Here is an 18,769-nt window from a genome sequence, read left to right on the forward strand (position 1 = left end):
CATCCTTCCTTGCAGAGGGGGACCTCCCCTCAGTTCAGCTTGGGGACAGGAGAGCTACCTTGGCGCTCACTGGGCTTGTATGACACCCAGCCGCCCTGCAGCTGCCTTACTCTCCTGAGCCATCCGTGGTTCTCCAGTAGGGACCAACGCTAGTGGCCATTGGAGCCCAGCCCCACTGTGTCTGGCAAGCCAGAAGGGCAGGGCAGGTGTGCTGCAGGGGATAATGGCTTAGGAACATGGGAAAAGGGACGGGTGGTTGGGAGAGGCGTCCCGTTTGAGGAACGAAGGCAAAGGAACCAGGGGGGAATATGTCATGGACCTGGAGCTGGGAAGGCAGAACCAACCAGGAAGAGGGGGGCAGAGCAGGATGGCCTGCAGAGCCCTAGCACATGGGAACAAAGCAGAGACAGAGCCAGTTCCCCCTGCGTGACCTCAAGACCTGCTGGGGATTACCAGTACCCTTCACTCACAGGGTTTACACAGTCATTAAATAAGCCCTTGCATCTATAGCATTACACTGCAGCCTCGCCATCCAGGAGATGTCTTAAAATCAATCCCACGAACCCTGTGGCTCTTGTCCTTGTCTGTCTTTTGCCTGCCGGAGGTAGTCCAGCACCTTGCCAGGATGGGGTGCCTCCCAGACCTCAAGGTGAGGTGCCTCCCAGACCTGGAGTGAGGCTGTGGTTTCTCTCCATCTTGTTTCCCTCCTAGCATTCATTCAGAAGCTGTGGGGAACCGATCCCTGTGACAGCCATGCTGGCTACAGATTTCCCTTAGCCCTCCACAGCCTGTTAACTTGTAGGGCTCTGCTGGTCCCCCCTCCACCCACCCCATTTCCTTAATCTCAGCTTGCTTCTCAACTCTCCTGGGGCCAGAGCTAAAGGTGTGAGCTAAAAGTGTGAGTGCCCCAAGGCTCACCCTGGAGACCCTGGTCTTTCCCAGCAGCGGCTCCCATCAGCCACTGCAGCTTCTCCCAGCTGCAGCAGGAGGTCCGGGAACAGCCTCTGATTCCGACCCCTTGCTTGCCTGCACAGGGTGTCTCACTGCGGAACCTCAGGGGCTCCCCAGTGCCCTCAGAGCCACAGTGAGCGCCTTTCTCCACGTTTTGTTTTTTCTTGCATCTTTGTGTCTTGTGTCATTGCTCCCTCTATCTCTTCTGTGGTCCACGCTACTTCCCAGCAAGAGGTTCATTCATTTACCAGCTGTTTATTGAACATTTCCACTGTGTCAGACGCTGGCGTTTGGGGGTGGGGCAGGCAGAGAACAAGCATGAAGGGGGTAAATATCAGAAAAAAAAAACTCAAAAATCCCACCCCGCTGGAGCACCCGTGTTCCTGAGGAGACAGACAAGACACTGTCAAGGGAACATAAATAAACAAGTGAATGGTATGGCGTGTTGGCAGGTTACACAGGCTGTGAGGCTGAGTTACTTGGGTCTTTGTGCTCACATAAAAGTACTCAAATAGTTTTTAAAAATTGTGTTCAGTCTGGATAGGGCAAAGTGGATGACACTGAGAATCGGGACTGCTGGTGGCCTCAGGATAGAAAAGGCCTTGAACCTTGAGCTTGAAGCAACAAGCAGCAGGTGCAAACCTCTTTCTGCAGGAGGTGAGTGAGGGAAGGGCCCAGGCCTCTCACACAAGTAAGAAAGCACCCAGCTTCGTCCTAACTTTTGAGGGCTCTGGGTCAGTTCCTCCGTTTGGCCACTAGGGGTCATTTTACCCCAGGAAATCACCAACAGTGGTGCTCCCAGAAACACACACAAAAGGGTCATTCTGAACTTACACCTGCATGCGCGCACGGTCTTGACATGAAGGCACACGTGCACACAGGAATTCCTGTGTAAAGTACCCACCGCAGTCAGCACTGTCAGGATCTGAAGATGCCCAAGAACCCCTTCGGCAGACCCTCCCAGCACCCCACTTGGGTACAGAGGAAAAGGAGCAGTGGATGGCTAATTCCCTCGCCTCCCCCAGCAAAGCGCAGCCACTCCAGCCCTCCCCTCAGCCCTTCCTCCCTTCCCTAGCTGGCACACAGCTCCTTGCCCCTTCTCAGGCCCCAGGACTTTTGCCCACGTTAGTGTCCCCATTGGTGGGTACCGGCCCTGGCTGCACCCACAAAACTCCAGGCCTTAGGGCCTGTTATCGACCACTTTGTGGAGTGCTCTCCCCCACAGAAACCCAGAACGAAAGTGAAAATCTGCCGTCCCCCAGGGAGAAGTCAGACCTGAACTCTAATACTTTAGCCAAGTATGTTTCTGAGTGTGATCCAGGGACCGGTTCCTGAGAAAAGCCCATGCCAATTGTCCCTTTCATCCTACGTGATCTCACAAGTGGAATCTTCCAGAGGCTGCATGAGGTAGATGGCATGGTTATTGGAACGTACGTTTGTATTTCTGTGTCTTAGGGGAGAACTTCTGTTCTACTAGCTAATGATTCAGGAGCCAATGAGCACAGAATAAGAAAAAGCTCTCTAGAACTCTAGAGTATAAAGGGATCTGCGAGCAGACTGAGGCTTGAGCACCAAGGATTTGTCCATGCGCTGGACAAAGCAAGCGAGGAGGAGGAAGAGAGAGAGAAACGGCGACACCCGGGCTCAAGAAAGGGGACGGTGGTACAGGAACAGACAACTTGGAAAGGGGAGCTAGGACTAGGAGTTGGCCAGGGTGGACACCTCCTTGGCTTTCGCCTGGCCCAGCTGCCCCCTGCTTGGGCGTCAGGCTTGGGGTGTCACTGCAGAAGAACCAATGCAATCCTGTCCACAGTGAATGAATGCTCAGCCCTGGGTGGTGGTGGGGAGCCTAGGTGACAATGACAGCAGGTGGCTACCATGGCCCTCAAATTGGCCCAGAGGTGAGCTGATGAAAGAGCTTTTTGTATGAAAGAGCCTTGATGCCCTGGCCTGGGGAACCCTTCAGCTCTCAGACCCCAGCAATAGGTCCATGTTAGAAGAGCCCTTTTCTGTTCCACCTGCCAGTGCTTAGCCAGGGGCCAGCCCAAGGTCGGGAGCCCCACTGTGCAGAAGCCAACCCAGCAGCCTTCTTCCATCCTCGGGGCGTGGGTAGCTTGGGCTCCCCTTGTTTCTGCATTCAGAGGCTCACACAGGGGACCCAGAAGCCCAAGGCCAGGTCCCACCTCTCACAGGAGGGCTACCCTGGGCAGAAAAGGTGACCTGCTTGAAGGGCACAGCATTTTTTCAGAGGGCGAAGTCCTGTGTGCCCTGGGTGAGGGGCTCGCTGGGGCCCCTGGACCGCTGCAGGAGCTCCTGACTGGTGGCATCCAACCTGGTGGTGTGGATCTCTGTCGCCCGCGCACCGTTGGTGACCTCGGTCCTGGCTCCCTGCGGCCGGCGCAGACCTCGCAAGGTGTTGCGGAAGCCTTCAGCGCTGAAGTAGTACACCAGCGGGTCGAGCACGCAGTTGGCGCTGGCCAGCAGCACCATTACCATGAGCACCCCGCGCACCTGATCGCGGGCTGCGGTGCTGGCCTCCACCAAGTGGCTGCGCAGCAGCCCGTAGACGGCCAGCGTGGTGTTGTAGGGCACGAAGCACAATAGGAAGATGACAAGGTTGGCCAGCAAGAGGTGCACGGTCTTACGTCGCCGCTGGCTGCGCGTGGCGTCGCGCCGCCCCAGCGTGCAGAAGACGCGACCCGATGAGTAGCCCACGGCCGCAAGAGGCAGCCCGAAGCCCAGCGCCTCGGCCAACAGCAGGAGCGGTAGCAGGCGGCCTTTCCACAGCTGGTCGCTGAAGCTCTCAAAGCACAGGCGCACCTCGGTGCCCTGGTAGCTGCAGGGCGAGGGCCTGTGTACGCGGGCGGCAGGCACGGCGAACACCAGGATGAGCACCCACACACCCAGGCACACGAGCCGTGCCACGCGGGGTCGCCGCAGGTGCCGCAGCCGCAGCGGATGCACGATGGCGGCATAGCGGTCCAAGTTGATGAGCATCAGGAAGATGCAGCTGCCGTACATGTTCATCTGGAAGATGGCACCTGCTATCTGACACAGGAGGTCGGGGAAGGGCCAGTAGTGCAGCGCATAGTAGGAGAGGCGCACGGGCAGCGACAGCGTGAAGAGCAGGTCGCTGGCCGCCAGGTTGCACATGTACACGCTCACCACCGAGTGTACCCGCAGCGCGCGGAGGAAGACCCACAGGGCCAGCGCGTTGAGCGGGAACCCTGCTGCCAGCACCAGGCTGTAGGCCACCAAGTGCAGGCGGTGGGTAGGCCTGTAGTCCAGGCACGGAGGAACGGAGCTGTTGTTGACTGAAGCGCTGATGGAGGAGTTGGCCAGCAGAGAGATATTGGGCAACATCCTGCCCAGGTAGCAAGGGGAGCTAACCTGGGGGCGTCATGGGGCACGTCGCGGTCGGAGCATTCACCGTCACCTCCAGCTGTGAGGGTCTGGAGGCTTGGGCAGGGGAAGAGTTCCAAGGGCATCAACGGCAGGTCATGGAAATGTGGCCCGAGGTTCCTGTGACAAGGAAGAAAGGCAGTACCTGGGCCATGGCACCATGAGCAGTGGAGACCTGGAAGAGGAAGAAGATACGCCGGAAGTCAGATGGAGGGACACAGGCATTAGTGTTTGTCCAGCTAACCTGCCTGGCCACCAGAATGTTCTCTCAGTCTCAAGTTTTGCTTCATCTTCCATCTGGCCGGAATTGCTTCCTAAAAAGCATGAGGTTAAATATCCCAATTCTAGGGCCTGGTGAGATAGCCTAGTGGCTAAATCCTCACCTTGCACACCCAGGGTCCCATATGGTTGCTGGTTCATGTCCCAGCTGCTCCATTTCTCATCCAGTTCCCTGCTTTTTGCCTGGGAAAGCAGTCGAGGACGGCTCAAAGCCTTGGGACCCTGCACCCACGTAGGAGACCCAAAAGAAGCTTCTGGCTTTTGACTTTGGATTGACTCAGCTCTGGGTGTTTCAGCCACTTGAGGAGTAAACCAGTGGATGGGAGATCTTTCTGTCTCTTCTCTGGAAGTCTGCCTTTTTAATAAGAATAAATAAATCTTTACAAAACAAACAGATTCTAGAGACTGCCTGGGGTTGGCAGTTTAAATGAGAGGCAGAGAAGAGATCTGGTTCACGCACCAGAGGCTCCTGGCAGCTGGGGCCAGGCCAGGCTGAAGCCAACACTGAGGACTCGGTTTCACATGGGTGGAACGGGCCTGAGTCCTTGAGCTATCACTGTGGCCTCCCACGATCTGCACTGGTGGACAGCTGGAGTCAGGAGATGAAGGCAGGAATGGACCCCAGTATGGCTCCATGGGCATGTGAACAGCTGAGAATACGGGCTAGCTCTGCCTGGGTTTACATGTTGGCTTTGGCACTGGTGTTGTGCTGAAGCAAGACCCAGTCCAGCCCTCACCTTGCTGGTATCCCATGTCGGAGTGCCAGTTCCTGTTTTGGCTGTTCCCCTTCCTTCCAATCCAGCTTCCTGCTAATGAACCAGGGAGAGCAGTGGAAGATGGCCCAAGGGCTTGGATCCTTGCCACCCCTGTGGGCAAGTAGGAATGACTTGCGGCTTCTAGCTTCGGCCTGGCCCACATGTGACTGTTGTAGCATTTGGGGAAGGAGCCAGCGAAGGGATGATCAGTATTTCTGTCCTTCCCCCTCCCTTGCTCTTTCTGTCATTCTGCCTTTCAAATAGAACTTTTTTTTTTTTTCTTAATACATAGGGCCTGGAGCAATGGTTCAGTGGCTGAGTTCTTGACTTGCAAGTGCCAGGATCCTATATGGGTGCTGGTTCATGTCCCAGCTGCTCTAGTTCGTATCCCAGCTCCCTGCCTGTGGCCTGGGAAAGCAGTTTAGGACGGCCCAAAGCTGTGGGACCTGGCACCTGAATGGGAGACCCGGAATAGGCTCCTGGGTTTGGATTGGCTCAGCTTGGCTCTGGCCTTTTGGGGAGTGAAGCAGCAGATGGGAGACACTTCTGTCTCTCCTTTTCTCTATAAATCTGACTTTCCAATAAAAATAAAGATTTCAGAAAAATAAATCAACATATGTTGGCTTTGTTGGGGTAAGTGCCATGTCACAGCAGGATTGAGCCACCACTTGGGCCACTGCATCCTCTGCTGGAGAGCTCGGCTTGGGTCTCGGCTGCTCTATTTCTGGTCCAGCTTCCTGCTAAGGCACCAGGGAGGCAGCAGATACTGGCTTCAGGACAGGTTCCTGTCACCCACGTGGAGAGTCGGATGGAATCCTGGGCAACTAACTTCAGCCTGGCCCAGCCTTGGCTGTCCTGGGCATTTGGGGCATGAATCAGCAGGTGGAAGACGTGTGTGTGTTTCCTCTGCATGTTACTCTGCCCTTCAAATAAGCAATCTTTAAAAAGAAGGAATACTATAGAGCACACCCCTGGGCCAAGTGCACAGCTGGCTCCCTGTTATCGCAAGAATAAAGTTCATAGTTGAGTTCACAACCCCAGCCACACTCACTGCATCCACCCTTGCTCCTATGTGGGCTGGGCTTGAGGGTCCAGAAAGCTGGGGTCAGCTTGCTTTTTTGACCTAACCCCGTCTATGAAATGGGAATAATCATATGGGAGTGCTTGCATCCCAGCCTTGGGGAGAGCTTCACTTGAGTGAATTTGACAGTCCAATGGAAGGCCCGTGGGTAGAGCTTTTCCAGGTGTTTTCTATTAGACAGCTTGCCAGGAGGACTCTGTGTGTGTGTGTGTGTGTGTGTGTGTGTGTGTGTGTGTGTGTGTGTAGGGGGGGAGATGATAACTTAGTATCCCAGGGCTCAAAAGGGACTTGGGGCTCTAGGGTCCTGGGGCCCCGGGAGGGTGGAGGTGAGGCGAGCAGGTGCTGCCGTGAAGCCATTGCCAAGGTGGTCAGACAGCAGCAGCACGGTAGCCACTGTTCTCAGGCCGGCAGCCAGGCAGCACTTAGCACTGAAGCCGCTAGGTACGATGTTTGTGTTCTGTGCCGGAACACCGGCTTCCGTCCCTGCCCCTGGCTGCCAACTCCACCTTCTTGATAATGGGGACTCTGAGAGGCAGCAGGTGACAGCGCCAAGCACTATGGCCCCTGTCACCCTGGGGAGACCTGGATTGGGCCTCCAGCTCCTGGCTGGCTTGGGTCTGACTCAGCCCCAGGCGTTGCAGGTATCTGGGGACTGAGTCAGCAGCTGGATGATTTTTCTACGTCTCCCCCTCTCTGTTTGCCAAATACAATGAAAACTGTTCAGAATTAAGAGAGACAGACCTAGCTTGGGTTCCTGGTTCCTGGCTCTTGGAAGCTTTTATTTCTCAAATAAATAGCTCAATGTTTTTTGAAGTTAGCAGATAAAGGGTAAAACTCAGTGATAGTGGAGGTGCGGGACAGGATGTGGCTTGAGGCTGCCACCCTCACCACCCACCCCCAGTCCAGCCTGAGATGATATCTATTGTTTGTGTAAGGGGCACAGTACACACAATAGGAGCTGGTGCCATGGAATGGTGGGTTAAACTTCCATCTGCAGCTTCAGCATCCCATGTGGGCACCAATTTGAGTCCCAGGTGCTCCACTTCCCAGCCAGCTCCCTGTTTGTGACATGGGAAGCCAACAGAGGATGGCCCAAGTCCTTGGGCTCCTGTACCCCTATGGAAGACATGGAAGAATCTCCTGGCTCCTGGCTTCGGATCAGCTTAGCTCTGGGCATTGCAGCCACTTAAGGAGTACATGGAAGACTTCTCTCTGTCTGTTCTTCTCTCTGTAATTCTACCTGTCAAATGAAAATAAATAAATCTAAAATTTTAAATACATATTAAAACATCTATTTGAAAGAGCAATACAGTCAGAGAGAAAAAACATTCATTGCTGGTTCATTCCCCAAATGGCTGCACAGTCAGGCCTGGGCCAGGCCAAACTCAGGAGGCAGATATTCCATTCCAGGCCTCCCACATGGGTCTCGGGGACCCAGGCACTTGGACCATTTTCCAGCACCTCTCCAGGTGTGTTAGTAGGAGCTGTAGCAGAAGCAGGGCAGCCAGGACTGAAACTTGCACTCCAAGATAGCATGCCAGCAGTGCCAAGCATGGCTTGACCCGACAATGCCTGCTCCTAAATGCAGCATTTTAAAGTGCAGCAACTCAGCGGCCTCAAGTATATTCACAATGCTGCGTAATGATCACAGTAACAGTTTGCAACAATAGAACTTTTTTTGCATTTTACAAAAAGATTTATTTATTTCTATTGGAAAGTCAGATATACAGAAAGGAAGATCTTCCATCCAGTGATTTATTTCCCAAGTGGCTGCACCGCTTGAAGCTGAGTCAATCCAAAGCCAGGAGCTAGCAATCTCTTCCAGGTCTCCCACACAGGTGCAGGGTCCCTAGGCTTTGGACCATCCTTGATTGTTTTCCCAGGCCACAAGTAGGAAGCTAGTTGGGAAGTGGGGCCACCAGGGGTTAGAACTGCGGCCTATATGGGTTCCTGTATGTGATCCCAGCAAGTGCAAGGTGAAGATTTTATGCTAGGCTACCACACCAGGCCCCCAAAATAGAACATCTTTGAAACTCCGAACATGTACCCTTAAGCACCTTTCTACCCTGTGCCCCACTGTCTGTGAGTTTGCCTGGCCTAGATGCCTGATGTGTATAGTGTTTGTCCTTTCGTGTCTGCCTTAGTTTGCTCAGTACATTTCTAAGGCCCATTCATGCTGTGGGACATAATGGCATTTTATTCTTTTATAGCTGCATTATGTAGGCAGGGGCAGGCTTTTGGTGCACGAGTGAAGACACTGTTTGGAATGACCGTGACCCATGTTAGGTGTCATGGGCTTGCCATTCCAGCTTCCTGCTAATGCGCACTGGATGGAGGTTGTAGTAACAGCTCGCGTAATTGGCTCCCAGCCACCCAATGCCTGCTGCAGACACTGGGAGAGCCAGCCAGTGGGTGGGAGGTCTCCGCTGTGGCTCAGGTGAAACAGATTATTTGGGGCTGACATTGTGGCACATCAGGTTAAACTGCCACTACAATCTGGTATTCCCCTATCAGAGCACCAGTTCAAGTCCTGACTGTTCCATTTTCCATCCCCCTCTCTGCTACTGTGCCCAGGGAAGCCATGGAAGGTGGCCTAAGTACCTGTGTCCCTGGCACCCACGTGGCAAACGTAGATGGAATTCCAGTCTTCCAGATTTAGCCCGGCCTCTGCCATCACGACTGTTTGGGGAGTGAACCAGCAGGTAGAAGTACTTATTCTCTCCCTCTCTGTCATTCTGTATTTCTAAGTAAATAAAACAAATTTTTGAATGAAATAACTAATCAATTTAAACAATGAAGTTGATTGCGTGGCTCCAGCACATCTGACTTCTCCACGTGCCAGTGGACATGGGTTGGTTCCACATTGTGGCTCATGTGACTCCTGCTGCTGTGGTTGTGGTATCTGATGTCAACTTACGGGAGAGAAGTTGTGTGAGGCCCTGAGCCACTGCCCCAAGACATGCAGCTAGCTCCCGTCCAAAAAAACGGTTAGAATTCTCGCATGTAAACCTGTCACAGCTTTGTCGGGTTTTCTGTTTGTACCCTTTGCTCCATCCAGACACTACAATCAACAGTTTGAGAGTGGTACAAGGTGCAATAGAATAATGAACGGGAGTAAGCATTTCCTTTGCAAAAACACCAATGTCAACAACAACAACACTCCAGTCGGCCCTGCGCAGCTTCAAGTTCCCCACTGGCCGAGTGCAAGGCCGGTGCCTGTGCTGGACAGGTGCCGACTCTTTCCTTGCGGTCATTCCTCAAGCAGTACGGCCTAATGACTCACATAGTTCCCATTCCATTAGGTATCTCAAGAAAGTATACGGCGGGGGGGGGGGGCATGTGAGCGTTAAACGCAGACATCAGGCCTCCTGATATAACAGACTTGGGCAGATGTGGGCTTTGGTATCTGCCGAGGGTCTAGGAAGCAGTGTCCCTGGACCTAGAGACATGAAGGTACTGCCAAGGGGGACTAACCAACCCTCATGGTAAGAAGAAACACAGGTGCATTTCCAGGGAGGTTGCCTCCTAGCCCAGGCTGCCTGGCTGCAGTCAAACTCACCGCTCCAATTAAAAAAAAAAAAAAAAAAAAAAAAAGCAGCAAAAACTCAGCACTCCAAACTCTAAGCCTTAAGCCTGGGTTCTTGGGCCACTGTAGCTGGGCACCTGCCCCTCCTCCCCTTCTCCATGTGGCACTACCAGCCCTGACCCTTTCCTCCCTCTGTGCCCCCAGGGCGGTGCCCTTACAGCCTCCGTAGTACTGTTCCTTCCTGTCCGTAGCAATTATAGCCCTTTGCAGAGGGCCCTTCCCGGCAGGCAGACTGGGCGCTCCGGGCAGGAAGGCCTGCAGACCATGGCTTTAGAATTCCACCAACACCTACCGCAGTCAAACGCTGAGTCCCTGGGGTGCCAGGGTCTTTTGTAGACTTCATCTCTAATCTCCAGACACGTGGCTGCTTGTTTACAGGGCAGGGGACAAGCTGGAGAGCTTGCCAAAGAGGAGTGAAGTCAAGCTTAAACCCAGGACCGCCAGGCTCCAAAGTCCAAGCTACACTCTGCTATTCGCCCCAGAGGGCGGGGAGCTCTGTGGACGGGTCTTGCATGGCGCACTTGGCTCTTTTAAGGTTGCCTGTAAGAAATCTCTTATTTTACTTCCTCTTTTTAAAGCTTTATTTATAAACTTTTTCTAAGATTTTTTCTTATTGGAAAAATAAAGAGGAGAGACAGAGAGGAAGATCTTCCACGCGATGATTCACTACCCAAGTGGCTGCAATGCCTGGAGCTGAGTCAATCCAAAGCTAGGAGCTTCTTCCGGGTCTCCCACAAAGGTGCAGGATCCCAAGGCTTTGGGCCGTCCTCTACTGCTTTCCCAGGCCACAAGCAGGAAGATGGATGGGAAGTGGGGCTGCCAGGATACGAACCAACACCAACCATATGGGATCTTGGCGAATGCAAGGCAAGGATTTTAGTTCCTAGGCTACTGCATCAGGCCCTAAAGATTTATTTATTTGAAGAGGTGAGTGACACAGAAAGAGCAAGAGAGTCTTCTATCCTCTGGTTCACATCCCTCAAATGGCCACGACTGCCTGGATTAGCCGGGAGCCCTATCTCCACCCATGTCTCCCATGTGAGTGGCAGGGGCCCAAGCACTTGAGCCAGCCTCTGTTGCTTTCCCAAGCATATTAACAGAGGGGTAAGTGGGAAATGGAACAGCCAGGATTCAAACCCACACCCTGATGAGGTGCTGGGGGAGGGGAATGGCATTGCAGGTGGCAGCCTGGGCCACAATGCCAACCCCTTACTTCCTTCTTTGTACAATCTAAATAGATATTTTGATTTGGGGAGGTAGCCTTTAGCAAATTGAAGAAGTTCCCATTTGCTCAGAGTTGATGTCAACACAAGTGTGTGTTTTTGTTGTTTGAGATGCAGTGATAGAGAGATGGGTGGGGAACCAAATTCCCACCTGCCGGTTCACTCTTCAAATGCTCATGGCGATCTGTGCTGGGCCAGGCTACAGCCACAGGTGGGGAGGCTGGTCAGGCCTCCCATGGGGGTGGCAGGAACCCAGTGCCTTGAGCCAGCACTGCTGCATTGTAGGGTCTGCATGAGCAGGAAGTGGGAGCCAGGGGCCAGAGTCAGGTTAACCCCACAATCTCTGGTGTGGAACATGAGCTGGTTAATCTCTTAATCCTCAGGCAGCATGCCCACCTGCAGCATTCCTTTTTAATCACCCTCTCTATGTCCTCTGGACATAACTCCCGTGAGCTCCTCTTGCTTTTCCACGCAGGAGTACACCCACGGATGACTTTCCCTTAAGCTTTGGAGCACCGTTTGCCACATTGAGCCCTCCGGTTACTTTGGGTGAATTCGTTTCATTTCCCCCGGTGGATGCTGAGGTTCTGGGGCGGGGACCACATCAGGCAGACACTTCACATTTCAGTCTGCTTTAACAGTTCCTCAACGGCTACCGGTGCAGAATCTGCTCCCTGTTCCACAAACACATGCTGATGCATTAGCCCCACCTCACATCGCAGTCCTGTTATAAAATCCATCATACCAAGACAGTTATCTAACCCATTCTTAGCACTGTGCTGACTAGTGAAAGGCCTTGTCCGTCAAAAGACTTGCTTGAAAGTGACTTGCATTAAAATGTTAATACCAATTCATCCTGCAATTACAGTAACACTTGGTCGCTCTTACAATTGGGATGCACAGACTGAGTGAATAACTGGATGGATTCCTATTAAGGTCCTTTTACAAAGGGGATGTGTGGGCAGATGGAGTCACTACTTGGGACACTCATCCTACATCGGCGTGAGAGGGATTGTATCCACTTCTGAGCTGGCTTCCTGGCAAGACACCGGGAAGCCAGGGGAATGGCAACATGGCCCAAATACTAGGGTCCCTGACCCCCACGGAGGAGACCCACATAAGGTTCCTGGCGCCTGACTTTGGGTGGGCTCAGTCTTGGCTGTTGGGTGCCTTGTGGAGAGTGAATCAGGAGATGAAAGAGCTCTCTCTTCTTGTCACTCTGCCTTTCAGACAAGTAAATAGGTAAATAAATCTTTTAGAAAATGACAGGAGGCAGGCATTTAGTGCAGTGGTTTGGTTAAGATGTTACTCAGGGGCCCAGCATGGTAGCCTAGCAGCTAAAGTCCTTGCCTTGCGTACACCAGGACCCAATATGGGCACCGGTTCTAACCCCCCTGGCAGTCCCGCTTCCTATCCAGCTCCCTGCTTATGGCCTGGGAAAGCAGTCGAAGATGGCCCACGATGTTGGGACCCTGCATCCATGTGGAAGATCTTGAAGAAGCTCCTGGCTTCAGATGAGCTCAACTCCAGCCATTGCGGCCACTTAGGGAGTGAATCATCCGTCTCTCCTCCTCTCTGTATATCTGACTTTCCAATAGAAATAAATCTTAAAAAAATATATATATATATATGCTTTTCGGATACGAACAGCCCTATCAGAGTGCCCAGATTGGAGACCAAATCCAGCCTCCAGTTCTGGCTTCCTGCTGACAGACACGCAGGCGGCAGCAGGTCAGGATGTGCGCACACAGGTCCCTGCAGAGTCTTTTGACGGGAGACGGGCATGCGGCTCTTGGCTTTGGCCTGTTGCTGGCATTTGGGAAGTGAACCAGCTAAATGAGATCTCTTTGCTTGTCTCTCTACTTTTTAAAACAAAGGATGAGATTATGGATCGGTTTCTAACAGGAAGGTTGCAATGTGGAATAGGCCAAGTAGGGTGGAGTAACATAAGTGAGGTGGATTTCCTGAGGTTCTTTACTGTGGCCCGCATTTGTTAAAAATCCCACCTCCTTTTGTCAGCATCGCCCAGGATAGCAGCCCAAGCTCAGCTCGGGATGAGAGCTGCCAGGCTCCTGCCCGTGGTCCCCACCCCACTCATCTGCTTCCCCTAGCCCTGGAGCTCCCATCCGTGGAGATGAGTGGGCCCGGCGCCAGGCCAGATGGCAAAGATGGAAAAACTGAAAAAGAGGAGGCAAACAGGAAACAGAGAGGGGGCGTGGGGGAGGGGCAGCCCAGACCCTCTCCCCCAATCCCGCCTGGGGTCAGGCTACTAAGACAGGAATCAAAGCACCCGCAGCTGCCTCAGCAGAGAGCCTACACTAAGGGTTTCCTGTTCCCCTGGGAGGAGGAGGAGGGATAGGGGCCCTTGCAGGCTCACCCGCTTCACAGGCGCACTGAGTCGTGCAGACACGCCACCTGCTGAACTGTGCACGCGGCTTCTCAGTGGGATGGAAATAGCGTTGTGCACGCAGCCCCGTGCGGTGCAGGGTCAGGCCAGACCTACAGAGTCAGAATGCCGTGCCCCCACAGATCTCAATTCCAAGGCATGGAAGGGTGTCACGGGAGCGCCATCCACACGGACACGTGGAGCGGTGGCTCATTCCACATTAGCCAGCGCAGCCCCCCTAGCTGCCCCCTTCCGCCCCCTGCGTCTGCGTCCGCATGCCACCCAAGGTGCACAGCTGGGCACCAGGTGCTTACCTCTCCCGGGTCTCTGGGACCTGTCTCATTGCCCTCTGAGCTGGGCTGGGCTCTGTTCTGGGTTGAGATAAGCCAGGGGCAGGGGGGGCAGGGTTTTTCTTTCTTTCTTTCTTTCTTTTTTTCTTCTGCCACAGGCAGGAAGTGAGGGGAGGCCAAGCAATCGTGCAGGCAGTGACAGTATGATTCTCCCTTCACTGTCCACACAGCCTGCCCTCAGTAGCCTCCTTCTCTTGACAAGTGGCCACAAGGCAGACAGGGAGCAGAAGTGAAAGGACTGGGCTGACGGCTGCTCTGAAATGGGTCTAACCTCTGCCCTGCATCTTTTTCTCTCTGTGCCTCTCCCCCTTCTCCCCCTCACCATGCCTCCTCCCCGCCCCTCCCCTGCGCACGTGCCAACAACCAATAACCTTGCTCACTCCCTCTCTTTGATATTTCCCATCCTTCCGTCTCTTTTGACCTCAATTTCCTAGGAGGAGAGGTTGAAAGGCTAGTCGGGATCTCCCATCTTCCCTTCCCTGAAGATTAGCCCTGGGTCTGGTGCAGTGGCTCAGTTGGCTAATCCTTGCTACCAAGCACCAGGATCCCACAGGAGTGCTGCTTGGTGTCCTGTCTGTCTCTAGAGGACAGTCCAAAGCCTGGGGTCCCTGTACCCACGTGGGAGACCCGGGAGAGGCTCCTGGCTTCGGATCAGCTCAGCTCCAGAATTTTTGGCCACTTGGGAAGTGAACCAGCACATGGAAGATCTTTCTCTGTGTCTCGTGCACGCAAATGGGAAACCTTAATGGAGTTTCCTTCTGGCTTCGGCTTAGCTCAGCCATTTTCAGTCATTTAGGGAATGAACCAGTGGATGCAAGCTGTCTACCCCACCCCTCTGTCTTTGCAGCTCTGCCTTTAAATTCTTGAAAATTTGGGGGCAAGTGTGATGGCCTAGTGGCTGAATCCTTGCCTTGCAACTGCCAGGATCCCATATAGGCACCAGTTCATGCAGCAGAGGATGGCCCAAGGTACCCACGTGGAAGACCAGGAAGATCCTCCTGGCTTTAGACAGGCTCAGTTCTGGCTGTTGTGGCCACTTAGGGAGTGAACCAGCAGATAGAAATTTTTCTCTCTATATCTCTCTATAAATCTGCCTTTCCAATAAAAATAAATCTTTATAATAAATACATAAATCTTTTTAAAATATTGAGAAAATTCTAAGGGCTTCTTCATTTCCACATAAACAGGTACCCCAAAGAGGCCCAAGTGTGTGAAGCCTATAGCGGCAGCTTGGCTCACCCGCCAGGCTCTGAGGAAAGCCTGGGGCTTCTTCAGGAGCCAGGGCAAATGCTGCCTGTCAGCTTCCCGGGTCTGAGGGCCAGGGGTGCAGCGTGGAGGGGCAGGTGACATGGGGTCAGAGGGAAGGCCAAGTGAGAAGGCCTCCCTGTGCCCAGGGGCACGATCTTCCCATGGAGGGCAGACGGCCTGGCGTGGGCACGGCCAGGTGTCTGATCGCCGCCCGCTGCTCCCCGTGCTCCCTGCCTGCTCTCCTCAAGCATCTGCAGCATCATTGGCAGCCACATCTCCTGCTCTGGGCACACTGACCCCAGCTCTCTCCCCTGCACCCTGGGCCAAGCCAGAAAGCCAAGGTGGCCTCCAGCCTGCTAATTAGTTTCCCCAGATGTGTGAGACCAGATGTCACCTTACCACTCGTTGTCTCTCTCCCTCCACCCTGTTTTTCAAGAGCTGGAAAAACAGGAAATAAAGTCCCAACCAAGACAGAAGCCGTGGAAAGAGGCCGGGCTCCCTACTGACCTGTGGCCTGTGGCTATCTCACCCTCCCTTGGGGCCTGGCAGGGCTGGCCTCCTGGAGCCAATCTGCTGAAGGCTTTTGGACTCACTGACCTCGCTTTGAACTTGTGCCACCCGACTTCAGCCCCCACCCTTACTGCCTGCTCCTTCTCTTCGGCGTCTACTGTGTTCTAAATGTTCCTAAAATCAACTTCTCTGTGTTGGTGGGGTACACCCTGTGGGGGGACAGTGACAGGCCATCAGACAGACAAGGCTGGGCTCTGGTGGGCCAGGGAGCCAAGAGGTGAGGCGCGCGCGCACACACGCACACACACAGAGTTTTCACATCCCCTTAATCCTAGTCCACTCTGACTCTTACCTAGGAGTGTCCTGGAGACAGTCTGGTGGATGTCCCTAATCACAGGTGACGCACGGGTGAGCAGCTCTCCCCCTCCCCCAATGTTTCAATGTTCAGCATCCCAGCTATCACCCCCTTCCTGCCACCACCGCGAGCCGCGCTCTTGTCACTGTGAGGGAGACAATCAGGAGCCTTCTGGGCTACTTCCCCTATCAGGTGAATTCCTGGGGATATGAAGGTAGTGCTTCCAGAAGCTTCCACTTGAATCCACCTGGGGTGACTGGGAACCCAGATTAACAGCAGGAACCCATCTGTGGTGGTGAATCCATTAGCAGAGTTTAACCAGGTCAGCTCTGTTGAGTAGGCAGACGGCCTGGCCCTGGGGGAAGGGTGAGTGTGTGGGGTGTAGGTTGGGGGAAGCAGCAAACAGTCCCCCCAGGGCCCTCTTTGGGAAGCCCCGATTCAGCTTGACAGTGGGGGGCCTAAGGGGTGGAGAGGAAACCCTTGGGGAAGCCCCAGAATGAGGCCACCGGGAGAGCAGGCATGCTGGCGTCCCAGCTTCCATCTGTGGGCTGTAGGCAGCTCTGGGGCCCTTGCTTCAATTCAGACAGGTTTTCCAGATATGGGATCCTCATGGCCATCCCCACCAATTCCCCCTCTCCACCGGAGGATTGCCGCCCCTGTACCCCCTCTGCACTTCCACCCCCACCTGGGACACCCGCGTACCTGTGTTCCCTGTGGCTCTGCTGCTTGCCCCAAGCTGCCTTCCCCTGCCTGCTCTGGGCTGGGCTGGGCTGGGCTGGGCTGGGCTGGTAGGACCTGCTCCTGGGCCGCAAGGAGACACACCCACCTCCACTTAAAGCACACTTCCCTCCTCCCAGCTCCTTGTACTCACACATCTCGGCCAGCGGGCAGCGGCCAGCGGGCCGGAGAGGGAGCTACATCTCAGAGGACTTCAGGGGGAGCGGCCAGAGAAGAAATTCCCGCAGCTAATGACTTCATCCAGCCAACACCCGCCAAGTCCATCTGCCCCCACCTCCCCAGTCACTCACGCACTCCCCAGTTTCCGGGAACGCAGGCTGGCACACCCACCTACCGGTGCTGATGACTAACAACCCACTAGCCTCGTGCTGTGCGTGCGCACTGGTTCTGGGCCATCTTTCTCTTTCTCAGATCGGCTAGGTGGTTTAACCCACATCCCAGTTTGGGGCTCCTCTGTGGGGGTAGGGGCGGCCCCCTCTGCAGAGGACATGAGGCTCCTCTACCACAGCAGCTGCCAGGCTGCAAGGTTCCTCTTGGCTCTAAGTCACTTCCTCTGGCCTCAGAGCACTGGCAGATCAGATGCTAGCCCCTCATCCCCAGAGCCCCCTGGCCAAGCTCCATCTGTGAACAGTGACCAATAAAGAAAACCAAGTTTCCGGGCAGGTAGTTGAAAAAGACATCTGGTGGGGCCTGGCGCAATGGTTCAACTGGTTAACCCTCCTTTTGCAAAGCACCCAATCCCACATGGGCTCCAGTTCTTGTCCGAGCTACTCCACCTTCTACCCAGTTCTCTGCTTGTGGACTGGGAAACCAATAGAGGATGGCTCAAAGCCTTGGGATCCCTGTACCCATGTGGGAGACCCGGAATAGGTTCCTGTCTCATGGCTTTGGATCAACTCAACTCGGGCCATTATGGCCATTTCAGGAATGAACCAGAAGATGGAAGATGTTTTTCTCTGTCTCTCCCTCTCTCAATAAGTCTGCCTTTCCAATAAAAGTAAATAAATCTTTAAAAAAATTTAAAAAGATGGGCCAGGCGCAATAGCGTAGTGGTTAAAGTCCTCGCCTTGCATGTGTCGGGATCCCATATGGTCACTGGTTCTAATCCCGGCGACCCCATTTCCCATCCAGCTCCCTGCTTGTGGCCTGGGAAAGCAATTGAGATGGCCCAAAGCCTTGGGACCCTGCACCCGTATGGGAGACACGGAAGAGCTCCTGGCTCCTGGCTTTAGATTGGCTCAGCTCCAGTCATTGTGGTCACTTGGGGAGTGAACCATTGGACGGAAGATCTTCCTCTCTGTCTCTCCTCCTCTCTGTATATCTGCCTTTCCAATAAAAATAAATAAATCTTAAAATAATAATGATAATAAAAAAGACACATGGCCAAGTGGGTTCAGGAAACACGAGGTAAGAAGGCATTGCCAATCTTGGGGTGCTGCAGACCGTGGGGGAACGCTGCAGGCCATGTGGTAGAGTCGGGTAGGGGTGTGTCCGTACATGTTTGAGCTTTTCCGTAACTGTCACTTTTTAAAAATTCCTGTTAACGATCATGAGCCCACAGAAGAGGGCGAAGCCTCTGGTTTTCCCAGAACACACTTCGGGAGACTCCAGCTTGTTCAAGGCCAATGCTGGCTATTGTCCAGAGACCACCATCTACCTCCTTGTGGCAAGTTGTTGCATGAAAACCCAGGGGCCCTTAGCTCTCGCTGCAGCCCTGGCTTCCTCCCTGCTGCTCAAGTGCAAGCTACGAGGACTAGCATAGTGGCTCAACAAGCTAACCCTCCACCTGTGGCACCAGCATCCACTTAGGCACCAGTTCTAGTCCTGGCTGCTCCACTTCCAATCCAGCTCCCTGCTTATGGCTTAGAGAGCGGTAGAAGATGGCTCAACTCCTTGGGCTCCTGC

At 53.9% G+C, this 18,769-nt stretch overlaps 1 protein-coding gene across 2 annotated transcripts; it reads right to left on the reverse strand.

The window, feature by feature from the left end:
• Positions 1–1,189: 1,189 nt before the first annotated feature.
• On the reverse strand, positions 1,190–17,127 carry LPAR5 (lysophosphatidic acid receptor 5). Of its 2 annotated transcripts, none has more exons than XM_040978792.1 (2): positions 16,829–17,127; positions 1,190–4,528 (listed from the first exon to the last, which is right to left on the reverse strand). In XM_040978792.1, the coding sequence occupies exon 2, from the start codon at positions 4,312–4,314 to the stop codon at positions 3,196–3,198; it is 1,119 nt and encodes a 372-aa protein (XP_040834726.1). In that variant the 5' UTR covers positions 4,315–4,528; positions 16,829–17,127; the 3' UTR covers positions 1,190–3,195. The 2 variants fall into 2 exon arrangements, with proteins under 2 accessions (XP_040834726.1, XP_040834725.1); XM_040978791.1 differs by lacking the exon at positions 16,829–17,127 and adding an exon at positions 16,124–16,768.
• Between the last annotated feature and the right edge of the window lie 1,642 nt (positions 17,128–18,769).

This window comes from Ochotona curzoniae, unplaced genomic scaffold, assembly GCF_017591425.1.
Source record: "Ochotona curzoniae isolate NIBS_2020 unplaced genomic scaffold, NIBS_Ocur_1.0 contig_2927, whole genome shotgun sequence".
In the NCBI taxonomy this organism is placed as follows: domain Eukaryota; kingdom Metazoa; phylum Chordata; class Mammalia; order Lagomorpha; family Ochotonidae; genus Ochotona; species Ochotona curzoniae.

Excerpts from the sequence above, each read along its gene's own strand:
- LPAR5 (XM_040978792.1), bottom strand. The coding sequence starts at position 4,314 with ATGTTGCCCAATATCTCTCTGCTGGCCAACTCCTCCATCAGCGCTTCA.